This window comes from Zootoca vivipara, chromosome 14, assembly GCF_963506605.1.
Source record: "Zootoca vivipara chromosome 14, rZooViv1.1, whole genome shotgun sequence".
Taxonomy (NCBI): Eukaryota; Metazoa; Chordata; class Lepidosauria; order Squamata; family Lacertidae; genus Zootoca; species Zootoca vivipara.
Window position 1 is genome coordinate 39,492,681 of NC_083289.1, and position 17,051 is coordinate 39,509,731.

The 17,051-nt window shown below is 47.5% G+C and overlaps 1 protein-coding gene across 1 annotated transcript in view; it reads right to left on the minus strand.

Moving 5' to 3' along the window:
- LOC118092960 (uncharacterized) overlaps positions 1 to 17,051 on the minus strand; it is a 107,508-nt gene that overhangs the window by 76,688 nt on the left and 13,769 nt on the right. The window contains 4 exon segments of the mRNA XM_060282786.1: positions 488 to 640; positions 1,198 to 1,380; positions 3,097 to 3,262; positions 4,561 to 4,664. Of these exon segments, the coding sequence (XP_060138769.1) occupies positions 488 to 640; positions 1,198 to 1,380; positions 3,097 to 3,262; positions 4,561 to 4,664 (606 nt within the window).

Consider the following 17,051-nt stretch of genomic DNA (forward strand, 5'->3'; position numbering starts at 1 on the left):
TAGGACCCGCCTGTTAGGTTTTTCCTTTAAGACTGATGTGGTCAATGGTGCTACACAGAGATGTGTGTTTGTAACCTTGTTCTGAATGATAGCACACCTGTGAGCTTTTGGTAATTTGAATAATTGAAGGTAGAGTTTGCTTACTGTCATGTGATTGGGTAATTGACTATTTTGAATTCAGTATTTAAGCTACCCAAATGGTTCATGGGTGGTGGTGGTGATGTATTGTGAAATGAGAGGAATGGAGTAGAGGAGTGTGGTGTATATAATTGTAAATAAAAGCAAGCAAAGATACTGAAGACGACCTTGTTATTTCGTCGACCCTGCTGCTGTTGCCACTTGGTTGGTGTGTATTTTGCCCAACACCTACCACCATCCCTCTTAACTTGTTGCCCCAACCTGGTTCTCAGCCACATTGCGTACATCTTACTTTATCATGATACAGAGGCCAAAAATAGCACAGGAAAGCCAACTGCATGCCACCTACGTTGGCTGCACAAGGAACACGTCGGAAGGCCTCTATGGCAGCCAGTCGGATTTCTGTCGGGTTGCTTTTCAGCATCGCACAGGAACTCAGGATGGGCACAAGGCGTGCTGCTGCAAGCCCCGCATTTCCAATTGCTTTTAAAATTAGTTCCACCTGGAAATTCAAAATGAAGTTGAAATAAAGTGCCTTCTTTTCAAAAATCATTTATCTCCCCCTCTCTTTCCCTAAGCAGACCAGAACACTGCACAGCTAAAAACTGTTATGGTAAACCACAGGTTCCCCAATTTCAATTAGCTACAGTTTAATTGTACACCTGAACCCTAAACTGTGTGTAATCTTGCCTACAGTTTATTGAAACAAGCCAGCTTCATAAACCATGGTTTGAAGTTGGCTTCTTTCCAACAAACCATAGTTAAAATTAACCAGAGTTTGTTGGGTTTGGGTGATGCTGCAAGCAGCAGTTAAAAATGTAAGGGGAAACCTTGAAAATCCTCCTGGCAGAGATGCTGGAGGATGAGTGGAAGAAGGAAGAACATGAGCCCTGTAGGAGGCCATGGCTTATCATGGCTGCTATCCAAAACTGAACTTCAAAACCTGAATATTCATCTATTTTCAATAGGTGACATTTCAGTTCCACTAAAGGCTGAACAAGACATGCTGATATAGTGAAAACAGAACCTGATCTTTCAAGTTGCCTTGGAACCACCTACCTGGCTGATACCTACTGACTCATGCAAGGTACATTTTCTTCCCAGGTGTCCCTCCAGAATCCTCATAATGCCCCCAACGGCAGGCTCATGGTCACAGTCATTTCTCATGGAGCAGAAGTGATTTACCAGGGCAGTTATTCCTAAAAAGGCACTCTGTCTCCTTCGTGGTAACTGTAGCACAGGCTGGAAATACACATAAGCACAGGTTTGTTATTACAGTAATTCAGGGGTGGGCAGACTTCAGGCTTGTGAAAAGAAATCTACTTTAATTCAAAACTCAAGGTCCACCAACTGGATCTAGGTATGAAATAATAGCTCAGGGAATGGGACGTAGAATGAAGGAAGATGGTGCTTCACACCTAGCTCAAGAATTTCATTATGGAAGGACTCACAGGTCCACTGTTCCATCACACAAATATCCACTCCTGTTTTCTCCCCAAACCTGTCTTCATCTCAGCAGCTGAATCTGTTATTGCTGTTAAGCAATTGGGAGTGAGAACCTTTTGGCGACCCATCGCAAATCACACAGACTACCTTCAGCTAGGAATGGCGGAAGCTGTCCTTTTCGGCTTTCTCTTCACTTCTCATTTTTCAAAGCTTGAGAGTTCAGTTCCCCACATTTCCACAGCAGTTTGTATGTTAAAAAAAATCCTCATGAAAATTCACCAGCATTTTAGTGCAAATTTCTTGTAATATACACACTTTTGCACGGGATTTTGCCTCTAATCTACACATTTTTGCAAAATGCTTCCCCCAATACAATCCTTTGTTGTATGCTGCTTTCACTAATGTGTGCATTTCTATGCACACCTTACAGAAGGATATGCATTTCTGTAGATAGGTCTAAGGGTGACTCCCTACAGGGAGCCAGCCCCCATCATCCTAACGTCCACCTCGCCAAGCACAGGGAGCAGCAGTGAGTCTGAAGCAGCCAGGGGGGAGGGGAAGGACTCGGAGGGAGAGAGAAATCAGCGTGCGGAATGATGGGAAAGCTCAGGGAAGGAGAGACGCAGGCAAGGCCTCCAGGATGCTGGAAAGCCCTTACACCGCCTTGACCGGGAGGAGGCTGAGAGGGCATCGCTCCTTCCGGCGCAAGAGTTAAGGAGAGCACCGTGACGCAGGTTTGGGGTGCCCCGACTACTTTGCTGGCATAGGAACAGACGTACGCCATTGCCGGATTCTGATTCGGAATGAGAGGTCATGTTTTAAGCTGTCCCTGCGCTGTAAATACCTTTGCACAATAAAAGTCTTTAAAGACAAACTGGACTCAAGCGGAGTTACTCTAGAGTAGCCACGACGACCCTCTGACAATAGGATATAGCTGTAGAAATGCACTTCAAAATTTGGAGAAGTGTGAATTTCAAAAGATGGCTTCGTTTTGGTTTGCATATTGTTTCAGAATGTGCAAATTAGGGAGGTTCACCTTTAAATGTGAAGGTGGATTTGGTTTCTTCCCCATCCCTACACTTGCACCTTTTATAAGGTGCCGTGAACATCTATGTCAATCCATCCTGACAACCAACTGATGGGAACTGCAACAAAATGTTGCGGGGCAAAGTGCTGCTCTTCAGAACTCCAGCCAAGTATGAATTAAATGCAAACATAACTATCTTTCTTCCCCATCTCTCTCTTCAGTTCTCCACCCCAATTCCAAGACCATAGCCAAGGGTGTATGCCCCATTCCATACATATGCATACGGTGCTTCTACAGAAATAGGGACGATTCACAGAATTGTAGAGTTGGAAGGGGTCACAAGGGTCATCGAGTCAAACCCCCTGCAATGCAGGAATCTTTCACCCAAAGTAGGGCTCAAACCTGCAACCCTGGGATTAAGAGTCTCATGCTCTGCAGACTGAGCTATCCAATTTGACTCAGCTAAATTTCACTTCAGTGCTTACAGCCAGAGCATCAATCATGCCTGCAGTAGGCTCAGGGATGAAGGAGAGGGACCAAAGGAACGATTCCATCTTGTCCTCATCTACTTCTTCAGAGATGATCATCTCTTTCATCAGGACCACACAGGCTTCGGTGGCACAGGAGGGGAGAGCGTCCACTAGAGGTTGCCTGAAAAGAACCCAAAAAGAAAAGCACATCTGGTTGGACCCAAGAGGAACGTAGAAAGTTGCCTTATAATGAGTCCCCACCACTGGTCTATCTAGATCAGTACTGCCCACACGGACTGGCAGCAGCTCTCCAGGGTTTCATGCAAGCGTTTCTACCAGCCCTACTTGGAGCTACTAGGGATTGAACCTGGAGCTTTTGCAGATGCTCTACGACTGAGCTACAGAATAGTCAGGATGGAAATAAATATATAGTTTTGAAGTAGCTGCTTTTGTTGCTAGTTGCAGAAACATTGGGTTGCATTCAATTAACTTTTAACCAGAGAAGACACATTGAGATTAATGGACCTAAGAACATCACAAGCCTTAATTCCAATGGGTTTACCCTGAATAAAAGTTAGTTGAACACACCCTATTGGCTGTTAACGTCTTCCAGAAGTCTCTAAGGTGGGTGGGTCCCACAGAATGATCATGGTTCTTCCTTGAGAATGTCACAACTCTTGCTGCTGCTGTTCTTCAACCACTCCTTCACAGCTTGCATGTTGAGTGGCTGAATAATTTTCTAGGCCAATTTCCAGCAACCTAGTGTAGTCCACAAACATCTGGAGGGCAAGCCCCGTCCCCCCTGACCATTCGTCCTGTTGACTGGAGCTGATGGGAGTTGCAGTCCGGAAGATCACCAGGGTCTTGATGGCTGTGTAAATCACATGCAGATCTGTGTCCCTTCTTAGAACTTCTTTTTGGCAATGGATAAGTGGCTGCCTCAGGCAACGCAAAATACTAAATACACAGGGGTGGTACGAGTTGTAGTCCAATACAACCTAAGGGCACTAGGGACAGACAGCCTGGGTGAAATAATAATAATAATAATAATAATAATAATAATAATAATAATAAATTATTTATACCCCGCCCATCTGGCTGGGTTTTCCCAGCCACTCTGGGCGGCTTCCAACAGGATATTAAAATAATTGATTAAATATTAAAAGCTTCCCTAAACAGGGCTGCCTTCAGATGTCCTCTAAAAGGCTGGTAGTTGTTTTTCTCTTTGACATCTGGTGGGAGGGCATTCCACAGGGTGGGAGCCACTACCGAGAAGGCCCTCTGCCTGGTTCCCTGCAACTTGGCTTCTCGCAACGAGGGAACCGCCAGAAGGCCCTCGGCGCTGGACCTCAGTGTCTGGGCAGAACGATGGGGGTAGAGACGCTCCTTCAGGTATACTGTGAAAGGGGCAGAAAAGCTCTTGGAGTTCAGAGCTGGCAAATCTACAGAGACCAACCTGCCATTTTGAAGCTCTCTTACCAGTTGCCTTGACACTTCGATGAAGACCCCTGCCACAGGCTCAGCAAGGCACCAGCAGAGAGAAGCCGAAGCTTAAACACCAATGCCATGAATAGGTTGGCAGACTAGAAGGAAAGGAGGACAGAAATTTGGTTCACATGTCTTATCAGCTGAACTGGTTGTCTTCAGCTCCAAAAACCATCACCAAAGCTTTTAGGATCTCTGCTGGAGACGATTGCATGGACTTTCTTTACAATAATTTTATTTGGTTTTACAAATTAAAGGTTACACTCCAAGTCTTAAGTAATAAAAAGGTAAGTAAACAAAGATTCACCCGAATCGCTGGACTTCCTCCCACGCTTTCGTGGGTTCCATCTCTAGTCCTTTTCCGCTGCATATTTTAAGTCACTCCAATTTTTTAAGTATCCCAGATAACCCTAGTTCTTGTTATACTACAAGGGTTATTCAGACCCTGCAAAATAGTTCAACTGTTTACAGTGATCTCCAAGGTGAATTATGAATCCCCCCCCATCTTGCATGGATTTTCATCTTGCCTGAGTTGGAGGGGCATAGCTTTTGATAGACCGAGTTGTTGTTTTGCTACTAGTATGCATCCAGTTATATGAGGTTGTGTTGTGGTGTGCCTATTGTATATACAGTGGTGCCTTCGTTCTGTGAGTCAATTCATTTTGCGAAAAATTTGTCTTGCGAATCCCATAGGAATGCATTGAAAAAAAAATTTTTTTTTGCCCACAGGAACGCATTAATTGAATTTCAATGCATTCCTATGGGAAACCACAATTCGCTTGACGAATTTTTCACAAAACGAATCCGTCTTGCGAGGCAACCTCTGATCGCAAAACCCATTCGTCTAGCGAAAAATTCGTCCGGCAGGGCATTAGAATCATAGAATCGTAGAGTTGGAAGAGACCACAAGGGCCATCCAGTCCAACCCCCTGCCGAGCAGGAAACACCATCAAAGCATTCCTGACATATGCCTGTCAAGCCTCTGCTTAAATACCTCCAAAGAAGGAGACTCCACCACACTGCTTGGTAGCAAATTCCACTGCCGAACAGCTCGTACTGTCAGGAAGTTCTTCCTAATGTTTAGGTGGAATCTTCTTTCTTGTAACAGGTAGGTAGCCGTGTTGGTCTGAGTCGAAGCAAAATAAAAAAATTCCTTCAGTAGCACCTTAAAGACCAACTAAGTTTATATTTTGGTATGAGCTTTCGTGTGCATGCACACTTCTTCAGATACACTAGAAACAGAAGTGTCAGACCCTATATATATACAGAGGGTGGTGGGGGTGGGTGGGAATGGGAGATGGGCTGATGGGAGTGGTAAACCTGTAGATGGGTGTTAATGGCTGCTGATGGCTGCAATTAGTCCTGGGCTGAGGTGCTAAAGAAAGCTTGATCATGCATAATGAGATAAGAATCCGATATCTCTATTCATCCCAGGTGCTTCCATGGTTTTAAGCTTGGTAATGATTTCCAATTCAGCAACTTTCCTTTCCAGTCTGTTCCTGAAATTTCTCTGTAATAAAACAGCTGCTTTGAGATCTTGTATAGAATGTCCTGGGAGATTGAAGTGTTCTCCTACTGGTTTTTCAGTCTTATGGTTCCTGATGTCAGATTTATGTCCATTTATCCTTTGGCGTAGGGTTTGGCCTGTTTGTCCAATATAGAGAGCTGAAGGGCACCGTTGGCATTTGATGGCATACACAATGTTAGAAGATGAGCAATTAAATAGTCCTGAGATGGTATGTTGGATGTTGTTGGGGCCAGTAATGATGTTGTCCGGGTGTATGTGGCAGCAAAGTTGGCATCTGGGTTTATTGCGGACTCTGGTACCAGTGTCCATGTTAAGTCTGGTGGTTGTATTATTGTGGGTGAGGAGTTGTTTAAGATTGGGTGGCTGTCTGTAGGCAATGAAAGGTCTTCCTCCCAGAGCTTGAGAAAGGGAGCTGTCATTGTCCAGGAGAGGCTGTAGATCTCTGATGATGCGTTGTACTGTTTTAACTTGGGAGCTGTATGTGATGACTAGTGGTGTTCTGTTATTTTCTTTTTTGGGTCTGTCTTGCAGCAGGTTCTCCCTAGGTATCAGTCTGGCCCTACGTTACAACCGTATCTGTTCCAACTCTACAGACAGAGAATCTCACCTAAGAGATCTACAGCAAACCTTTTTAGAACTAAAATATCCACCTGATGAAGTTAAACAACAGATCAACAGAGCCACCCAGGGGCACCCCTTCAGCTCTCTATATTGGACAATCAGGCCAAACCCTACGCCAAAGGATAAATGGACATAAATCTGACATCAGGAACCATAAGACTGAAAAACCAGTAGGAGAACACATCAATCTCCCAGGACATTCTATACAAGATCTCAAAGCAGCTGTTTTATTACAGAGAAATTTCAGGAACAGACTGGAAAGGGAAGTTGCTGAATTGGAAATCATTACCAAGCTTAAAACCATGGAAGCACCTGGGATGAATAGAGATATCGGATTCTTATCTCATTATGCATGATCAAGCTTTCTTTAGCACCTCAGCCCAGGACTAATTGCAGCCATCAGCAGCCATTAACACCCATCTACAGGTTTACCACTCCCATCAGCCCATCTCCCATTCCCACCCACCCCCACCACCCTCTGTATATATATAGGGTCTGACACTTCTGTTTCTAGTGTATCTGAAGAAGTGTGCATGCACACGAAAGCTCATACCAAAATATAAACTTAGTTGGTCTTTAAGGTGCTACTGAAGGAATTTTTTTATTTTGCTTCTTTCTTGTAGTTTGAATCCATTGCTCCATGTCCGCTTCTCTGGAGCAGCAGAAAACAACCTTTCTCCCTCCTCTATATGACATCCTTTTATATATTTGAACATGGCTATCATATCACCCCTTAACCTTCTCTTCTCCAGGCTAAACATACCCAGCTCCCTAAGCCGTTCCTCATAAGGCATTGTTTCCAGGCCTTTGACCATTTTGGTTGCCCTCCTCTGGACACATTCCAGCTTGTCAGTATCCTTCTTGAACTGTGGTGCCCAGAACTGGACACAGTACTCCAGGTGAGGTCTGACCAGAGCAGAATACAGTGGTACTATTACTCTAGCGAGGTACCACTGTATTGGGATATATATTTCTAGGGTCCACCCAATTTTGTGATTGTAATTTGTTGTAATTTTAGCATATTTTAAATTGTTGTGACTCACCCTAGAACCTTGGAGTGAAGGGCAAGCTTCAACAACAACAACAACAACAACAACAACAACAGAACTGTTGCCCTGGAAGGGACCCTAAAGGTCATCCAGTCTAAGCCCCTGCAATGAAGGAATGTATATAGTAAATGGTAGGTGTTTTGTATGATTAAAAGATGACAGAATGTATTAATGCTTATACTTTTACCGTGTTTCTCATATTTTAAGGCATCCCCAAAAAATAAGCCATGACAGGATTTCTAAGGGTTGGTGAAAAATAAGACATACCCCGAAAATAAGCCATGTCGTGTAGCCCTGACCGAGCGAGAGGCGAAGGCGCGGGACCCAGCAGGAGCTCCCTGCCTGCTTCCCCGAGCCGTCGCGCATCGGGGGACAGAGCCGAAGATCGGCGGGCGCTCCTTGCTGGGCTTGACAAGCCCGGCAAACAGCGCCCGCCGATCTTCGGACCTGTCCTGTGTGACAGGCGGGGGTGGGGGGGGAAGCGGAGATCGTTCTCCGCTCTCCCCCCACCCCCGCCTGTCACCAAAGATCGGCGGGCGCTGCTTGCTGGGCTTGACAAGCCCGGCAAACAGCGCCCGCCGATCTTCGGACCTGTCCTGTGTGACAGGCGGGGGTGGGGGGGGAAGCGGAGATCGTTCTCCGCTCTCCCCCCACCCCCGCCTGTCACCAAAGATCGGCGGGCGCTGTTTGCTGGGCTTGACAAGCCCGGCAAACAGCGCCCGCCGATCTTCGGACCTGTCCTGTGTGACAGGCGGGGGGGAAGCGGAGATCGTTCTCCGCTCTCCCCCCACCCCCGCCTGTCACCAAAGATCGGCGGGCGCTGTTTGCTGGGCTTGACAAGCCCGGCAAACAGCGCCCGCCGATCTTCGGACCTGTCCTGTGTGACAGGCGGGGGTGGGGGGGAAGCGGAGATCGTTCTCCGCTCTCCCCCCACCCCCGCCTGTCACCAAAGATCGGCGGGCGCTGTTTGCTGGGCTTGACAAGCCCGGCAAACAGCGCCCGCCGATCTTCGGACCTGTCCTGTGTGACAGGCGGGGGTGGGGGTGGGGAAGCGGAGATCGTTCTCCGCTCTCCCCCCACCCCCGCCTGTCACCAAAGATCGGCGGGCGCTGTTTGCTGGGCTTGACAAGCCCGGCAAACAGCGCCCGCCGATCTTCGGACCTGTCCTGTGTGACAGGCGGGGGTGGGGGGGAAGCGGAGATCGTTCTCCGCTCTCCCCCCACCCCCGCCTGTCACCAAAGATCGGCGGGCGCTGTTTGCTGGGCTTGACAAGCCCGGCAAACAGCGCCCGCTGATCTTCGGCCCTGTGCTGTGTGACAGGCGGGGGTGGGGGAGAAGCGGAGATCGTTCTCCGCTCTCCCCCCACCCCCTCCTGTCACCAAAGATCGGCGGGCGCTCCTTGCTGGGCTTGACAAGCCCGGCAAACAGCGCCCGCCGATCTTCGGACCTGTCCTGTGTGGCAGGCGGGGGTGGGGGAGAAGCGGAGATCGTGCTCCGCTCTCCCCCCATCCCCGCCTGTCACCGAAGATCGGCGGGCGCTCCTAGCTGGGCTTGACAAGCCCGGCAAACAGCGCCCGCCGACCTGTGCTGTGTGACAGGCGGGGTGGGGGAGAAGCCGAGATCGTTCTCCGCTCTCCGCCCACCCCCGCCTGTCACCGAAGATCGGCGGGCGCTCCTAGCTGGGCTTGACAAGTCCGGCAAACAGCGCCCGCCAACCTGTGCTGTGTGACAGGCGGGGGTGGGGGAGAAGCGGAGATCGTTCTCCGCTCTCCCCCCATCCCCGCCTGTCACCGAAGATCGGCGGGCACTCCTAGCTGGGCTTGACAAGCCCGGCAAACAGCGCCCGCCGACCTGTGCTGTGTGACAGGCGGGGGTGGGGGGGAAGCGGAGATCGTTCTCCGCTCTCCGCCCACCCCCGCCTGTCACCGAAGATCGGCGGGCGCTGTTTGCTGGGCTTGACAAGCCCGGCAAACAGCGCCCGCCGATCTTCGGACCTGTCCTGTGTGGCAGGCGGGGGTGGGGGAGAAGCGGAGATCGTGCTCCGCTCTCCCCCCATCCCCGCCTGTCACCGAAGATCGGCGGGCGCTCCTAGCTGGGCTTGACAAGCCCGGCAAACAGCGCCCGCCGACCTGTGCTGTGTGACAGGCGGGGGTGGGGGAGAAGCGGAGATCGTTCTCCGCTCTCCGCCCACCCCCGCCTGTCACCGAAGATCGGCGGGCGCTCCTAGCTGGGCTTGACAAGTCCGGCAAACAGCGCCCGCCAACCTGTGCTGTGTGACAGGCGGGGGTGGGGGGGAAGCGGAGATCGTTCTCCGCTCTCCGCCCACCCCCGCCTGTCACCGAAGATCGGCGGGCGCTGTTTGCTGGGCTTGACAAGCCCGGCAAACAGCGCCCGCCGATCTTCGGACCTGTCCTGTGTGACAGGCGGGGGTGGGGGGGGAAGCGGAGATCGTTCTCCGCTCTCCCCCCACCCCCGCCTGTCACCAAAGATCGGCGGGCGCTCCTTGCTGGGCTTGACAAGCCCGGCAAACAGCGCCCGCCGATCTTCGGACCTGTCCTGTGTGACAGGCGGGGGTGGGGGGGAAGCGGAGATCGTTCTCCGCTCTCCCCCCACCCCCGCCTGTCACCAAAGATCGGCGGGCGCTCCTTGCTGGGCTTGACAAGCCCGGCAAACAGCGCCCGCCGATCTTCGGACCTGTCCTGTGTGACAGGCGGGGGTGGGGGGGAAGCGGAGATCGTGCTCCGCTCTCCCCCCACCCCCGCCTGTCACCAAAGATCGGCGGGCGCTGTTTGCTGGGCTTGACAAGCCCGGCAAACAGCGCCCGCCGATCTTCGGCCCTGTGCTGTGTGACAGGCGGGGGTGGGGGGGGAAGTGGAGATCGTTCTCCGCTCTTCCCCCATCCCCGCCTGTCACCGAAGATCGGCGGTCGCTCCTAGCTGGGCTTGACAAGCCCGGCAAACAGCGCCCGCCGACCTGTGCTGTGTGACAGGCGGGGGTGGGGGAGAAGCGGAGATCGTTCTCCGCTCTCCCCCCATCCCCGCCTGTCACCGAAGATCGGCGGGCGCTCCTAGCTGGGCTTGACAAGCCCGGCAAACAGCGCCCGCCGACCTGTGCTGTGTGACAGGCGGGGGTGGGGGGAAGCGGAGATCGTTCTCCGCTCTCCGCCCACCCCCGCCTGTCACCGAAGATCGGCGGGCGCTGTTTGCTGGGCTTGACAAGCCCGGCAAACAGCGCCCGCGTGCACTTTATTAAAAAATAAGACATCCCTCAAAAATAAGCCATGTCGTGTTTTTTTGAAGAAAAAATTAATATAAGACATGACTTATAATATGAGAAACACGGTAAATGTATTGTAAGCCACATGCCTTTGAATAAGAAGCAATTAAGTAAACCGTCAAATAACTACCATCTGGAGCTCAGTACCACAAACGAAAGGCAGAAAAAGCTAAGAAGCAAGTCAAGCAAGGGGGGGGGGTTCTTCCTGAAATACACAGAAAGCAACTGAAGAACAAGAATATGGCCTTCCAGACATGCAACTAACATAACCACAGAAACCCCGACAAGCTGAATGCAAAAAAAACTGGTCTCTGGTCTCAGTCCTAATGCTTTGGGGGATTTTTAAGGTAGCACCTTACAGTAGATTCTTCTAATCTACTGTTTTTACTAATAAAAAATAATTGGGGTGAGTGGGTGGGAAACCTACTTACTACCCTAAATATTTATTTTTCCTCTTCCTCGGCCTGTGGAACCTCTGTAATTCCAGCCAAAGTTTAAACACTGCAATCCAGCCCTAGAGGGAAGCAGCCATCTAATAGATTTGCATTTGACATTGGGAAAGCAGTGGGATGAAAGAAAGGACTAATTGAAGAGGTGCTTCTGGCTTATTTCCTGATAAAAGGGATATTGGTTGATATTAAACAGACGCACTTATTCCCTTCAAAGATCGCTATTTATTGACTGCTGGATGCTAGTTCTTCTAAGTGACGCAGCGGAGGCAGCATTGGAAATTAGACCACAAAAATGAATCTAGAATCGCATGTATATATATAAGGAGTTCTGTTCAAGTGTAACTTCCTCGCACCCACCCCCACCCACCCCTTGATCCCCTGCCCAAGGATGTTAGCAAAGTGCAGTCAAATTGCTTGGTCTCAATTCCTTTGAATTCACATTTCCACATCTGTTTGCATAGCGGAGGGGGAGATGTGTTTTCATGAAAATCCATCAGCATTTTAAGGCAAATTTGTCCTAACATGCACATTTTTAATGCCTTCTTCCAAAACAACAACAACAATTGTATTTATTAAATTTGTATACTGTCCCTCATCTGAAGATCTTAGGGTAGATCACAACAGAAAATTCAAAATGAAAACACAAATGACCAAATAAAACAAAATAAAAAACAAACCGATAACCCCTCTGCCACAAACACATTTAAAAAGCCATAAACTATTAATATAATTTATAATTACAACTGCAAGATGTAAGAGAATCCTTGGGGGAAGCGCAAAATAAGATAAAAGGAGAAAAGTATCTCATTGTGAAGGAGAAGCAAAGAGACAACATGGGACTTCATCAAAGATTCTCCTGATAAAGTAATTGAAACGTCAGGTGTGAGTGCTTTCATTAGGAAGCTGGTGTAATTTCTTCATTTTGGAGGAAAATTACCAAATTGTTTGCGAGACTGTGTAGAAGCAAAGGAGCAAGATAAGAAGACTTTTAACTCCCCGAGTCACAGCTTGCTGCTGTTATTAAAATACTTCGCTTGCAATAGTGCATTTGCCAGGATAATAATTCATTTTTGGATGTTGTTTTCACTAACATATGCATTGCCCCCCAGCATATGCACTTTTGTACACGTTATGTGGCTGCAGAATGGCCTTGCAGAAATTTGGAGAAGTCTGAATTTTGAATGATGGCTGTGCTTCTGTTTGTTTACTGTTTTGCGAAGGAAATAGCCTCACCTTTAAATGCGTACTGAATCACATTTCTTCCCCATCCCTAATCTTCAGACATGACTTACAAGCAATTCTCTTTGATTTCATAGAACCACACCTATGAAAAGTACGAGCGATCAATGAGCCAATGGCACCAGGTATCTTCAGCTGCTTTTAAGGGTGTAGCCATAAGGAGACTGGAACTAGTGTTCTTCAAAACTGGAAACATAAGTCAAAGAGTTTCTGGCAACACTGGATTTCCCCTTGTTTCCCAGGCCCTGCTTGGGGTGAAAGCCCAGATGTGTGTTTGGTTGGAAACTCTCCCATTCCAAGCTGGGATCCCCAAGGGTGTTCTGATTGGGTATGGCAATAATCTAGGTGGGCTGGTACATAGGTCAGCACCATGGACAGTTCACAGAGGAGAGGGGACCCACCTCTGGGTGCATTCAAATTAATCAGAAGTGGGATGGATTCACATTCAAGGTGGAGGGGGTTTCAATGGATGGCTGTGTGTATTATTTCACTTGCTTAAAATTGCGGTAAGGCAGCTTTGTTGTATTTTTTTGGGGGGGGCACCAGCTTGTTCTACTGAATGGGGCCCTTGACATCTGCCTCCAGTTCCTACCCTGATGGGACCACTCTGTAGGCTTGTGCTGTCGGAGCAGCGAAAAACAGGAAAGTGTTTAAAAAGTCTTCTCTTCCTGAAGCGATTAAGCAGGGGAAGGTCTTCCTTTACTACCTTACACAAAGAGTCGGCTTCTTTTATTCATTCATTTATTTATTTTAAAATGGGGGAAGGGGGGGCACATGGAAAACTCTTGGCAGACCTCAGGGCGGCATCCAGAGCTACCCGCAGTTTTGTTGTTCTTGGAAACCACTCCTGAATGGTCCTTTTCCACAAACACTGAGGCGTTTTGTAAGCGAGCAGGGTGTTTACTGAAGAGGCCTGCCTGCAGTCGGAACACACTTAATACCCCTGGGATCGAACAACATTTTGCAAAGCTTGAGGGTCAGGAACCCAGCACTTTCCCACTTTTGAACTTGAGCTGATCAAATCAGATCAATTGGTTCAGAAATTTTTGACTGATTGAAAAAAAAAAGATGCTTCTGTTGAAATATGGTAGGGCTGCCATATGTCCTGATTTTCCAGGACATGTCCTAGAATTTGCCTCCAAAAATTGCATCCTGGATTATTTTTTGGCAATCTGGCAAATGTACTGGAAAATTTGCCAGGGGTTAAATCATTCCGGAAATGCGAATAAAGCTCCAAAGCTCAAAGATTCTTGTAGCTTTTACTTTAAAAAGCTCAACAGCTTTGGTAGTTTCCTTTTAAAAAACCTCAACCATTTTGGAGTTCCCTGTTTTTTTACTTTTTCAAATATGGCACCCCTAAATATGGCTCACTTTTATTATTGGGGGTACAAAGTGCAGGAAAATATGAAACCATGCTTTTTGTTCAGAGTGCTTTGAAGCCAGATTGAATTTATTTAACTGTGAACAATCCTAAAAGAGACCAAAGCAATATATAGGTAAAGGTAAAGGGACCCCTGACCATTAGGTCCAGTCATGACTGACTCTGGGGTTGCGGCACTCATCTCGCTTTATTGGCCAAGGGAGCCGGCGTACAGCTTCCAGGTCATGTGGCCAGCATGACAATGCCGCTTCTGGTGAACCAGAGCAGCGCAAGGAAACGCCGTTTACCTTCCCGCTGTAGCGGTCCCTATTTATCTACTTGCACTTTGACGTGCTTTTGAACTGCTAGGTTGGCAAGAGCTGGGGCCGAGCAACAGGAGCTCACCCCATCGCGGGGATTCGAACCGCTGACCTTCTGATCGGCAAGCCCTAGGCTCTGTGGTTTAACCCACAGCGCCACCTGGGTCTCTTATAAAGCAATATATAGGTTTTGAATTATTTGTCTATTGCACAAGGGAGACTATTTTGTTGAGGATGTTTACTGTATGATAAAAAAAAGAGATTGACTGCTGGTTGTTGTTTAGCAATTTGTGTTATGATACTGATGTGGATTTTTATGTTTTTACAATTTTTATTTGTATATATGTTTTGTCAAAAAAAAGAATGCAAAAAAGAGAAAAATGCCCTTGATCAACTGAGCTGCACCAGGACTGGCTCTGCATCCCAGATGTTTGCCAGTATTGAAAAGAGTCTGCATGGAAAAAGTCGGATCCAGTGCTTGTTTATAACCCTAGTCTGACTAGCTCATATTGCAATACAGTATCTGTTTCCCCCTCTTATACTCTCTCAGGGTTGTAAGATACGAGGGGTTATATCTGAAATTAGTATTATTACTGGTAAACAAGTCACTTTGGACCCTATCCATTTTTGACAGTGCTACTGCAGCTTTGATTAGTCAACAACTAATTTTACATCTGCTGATCACCACCTATTTTGTGATCTCTCGAGGACAGAATAATAACAATTGCTACGCTTTGGATGAATGGTTTTGCAAAGTCATGTTTATTGCAATCTGTGAAAAACTGGCTCATGTGCTTTCAGGGACAATGCAGACCCTTCAGACTTTGAATCTGTTTGGGAAGTTGTTTGTGATTTATAAGACTGAATATTATTCAATCTCCTGGCTGGCACATTCCTACTAAATACGGTTTTATCTGGCAACGTTTATGAATACTTGATGTATTTTCTGTGAATATGAACCTTGTATTCCACCAGGGAATATATTTTGCATGGTTCTCTCTTTTTTCTAGCTCTTTTTTTTTTGTCTTGCATTTTTATTCTCTTTGCCTTTATGACAGCTTTTGTTGTGTATTTTGTTGTTTGGCTTTTTTTTGCAAATCTTGTTAAAATAAAAATGGAAAAGGAGGAGGGGTGTCATCTTATTTATTTCTATATGATGTTTATGAATATTCCCCCAAAGGAACTCTAGGCGATATAGAACTAGGGATGTGAGGGAAAGTCAGTTCAGTTTGCATTTAAAGGGGAATCTGCCTAATACCTTCCCTCCTGAATTTGACTTCTGGGTCTTTTCCAGCCCTACCTGGGCATGCCAGGGATTTAACCTGGTAACATTGTATGCCAAGCATGCACTCTATTGAGGGATGGGCCAAAGTGTCCATTCTTTAGTCTCTCCATTTCTCAAGTCTTAAGTATCCACATCAGTTTATTGCTTTTAAAAGTCCTCATGTAAATTCAAAAGTACCTTAGTGTGCCCATTTCTCCTAATATAAACATTTTTTTGCAAAACAGTTTCCCCTAATAAAATGCACTCATAAAAATGCTTACAAAATGGGCTTTTTCACCGACATGCAATATTATTATGCACACTCTCCCCTTGTGTATTTGGCAGACATTGCACAGACGGAGAACTGCACTGCAAAATTCAGAGACTGTTCAAATGCCAAAGAATGGCTCCGTTCTGGTTCACGTATTGTTTCAGAAACTGCAGATTAGGTAGGCCGGCCTTTCAATGCGGACAGAAATGAATTTCTCCTGCATCCTTTGCTCTGCTACTGAGCTAGAGCTCTTCTCTTAGTTGCTGATGTGTCCTTTTGTCTCCTACAGACAGAATTACCACCTTTCCCTCTATCAACTGGGTGTCATTTAGATTTTGGAAGGCACTGGCTGCTAGTCTTCATATGGAAATTTGTGCATGCCTTTAAGGAGAGGCAAATTATTCATAGCATGCCTGTTTTGGTCCTGAACAGGCTATCTGCTGTTTTCAGTGCTAAGAGCATGTGTCCCCCCCCCCGTATTATGGTGTCTGCTCCAACCCATCCACCCCCCTTCCTTCATTCCTATCTCCTTCTCTCCAACCATTTTTTAAAAGACCCCCTGGTCCAGGAAGAGGCTGATGGGAAATGTCCACAGCACAGCCTGGGAAAACACATCCTTACTAGCCATGGATAGTCTTATTTGTCCCTTGCATTGTTTTGGCTTTGAATGGGGGCAAGATTATGCGACAAAAAACCAAGGATAAATGCTGGGGGGCGGGGGAGATTCTCATTCAGAGGAGAGGAGGGAAAGCACGCCACTCACCAGGGAGCCTTATAGAGTTATGTCAAATGCCATTGTGCAAAGGGATTGGATTTAAATGCAGATTAAGCAAAGGGGCGTTAAGGGGGCAGAAGTGTCGGGCAGGGCGGGAAGTGGGAAGGAAGAAGCTGTCCAAAAGAGGAGAAAAGGAGGGGTGGGGGTGGGGAAATTCTGTTTCAAAGATAGATGGTCTGATGGGCTGACAGTTCTCCAGAATGAAAGCCACTGTGCAGGCAGGCAGTTTGGGTTTCCGTCCGCTCTGTTGCTATTTGATTTATTTGGCTGGCCAGCTTTCTCTACAGGTGAACAAGGAAACTCATAGAATTGTTGGAAGGGACCCCAAAG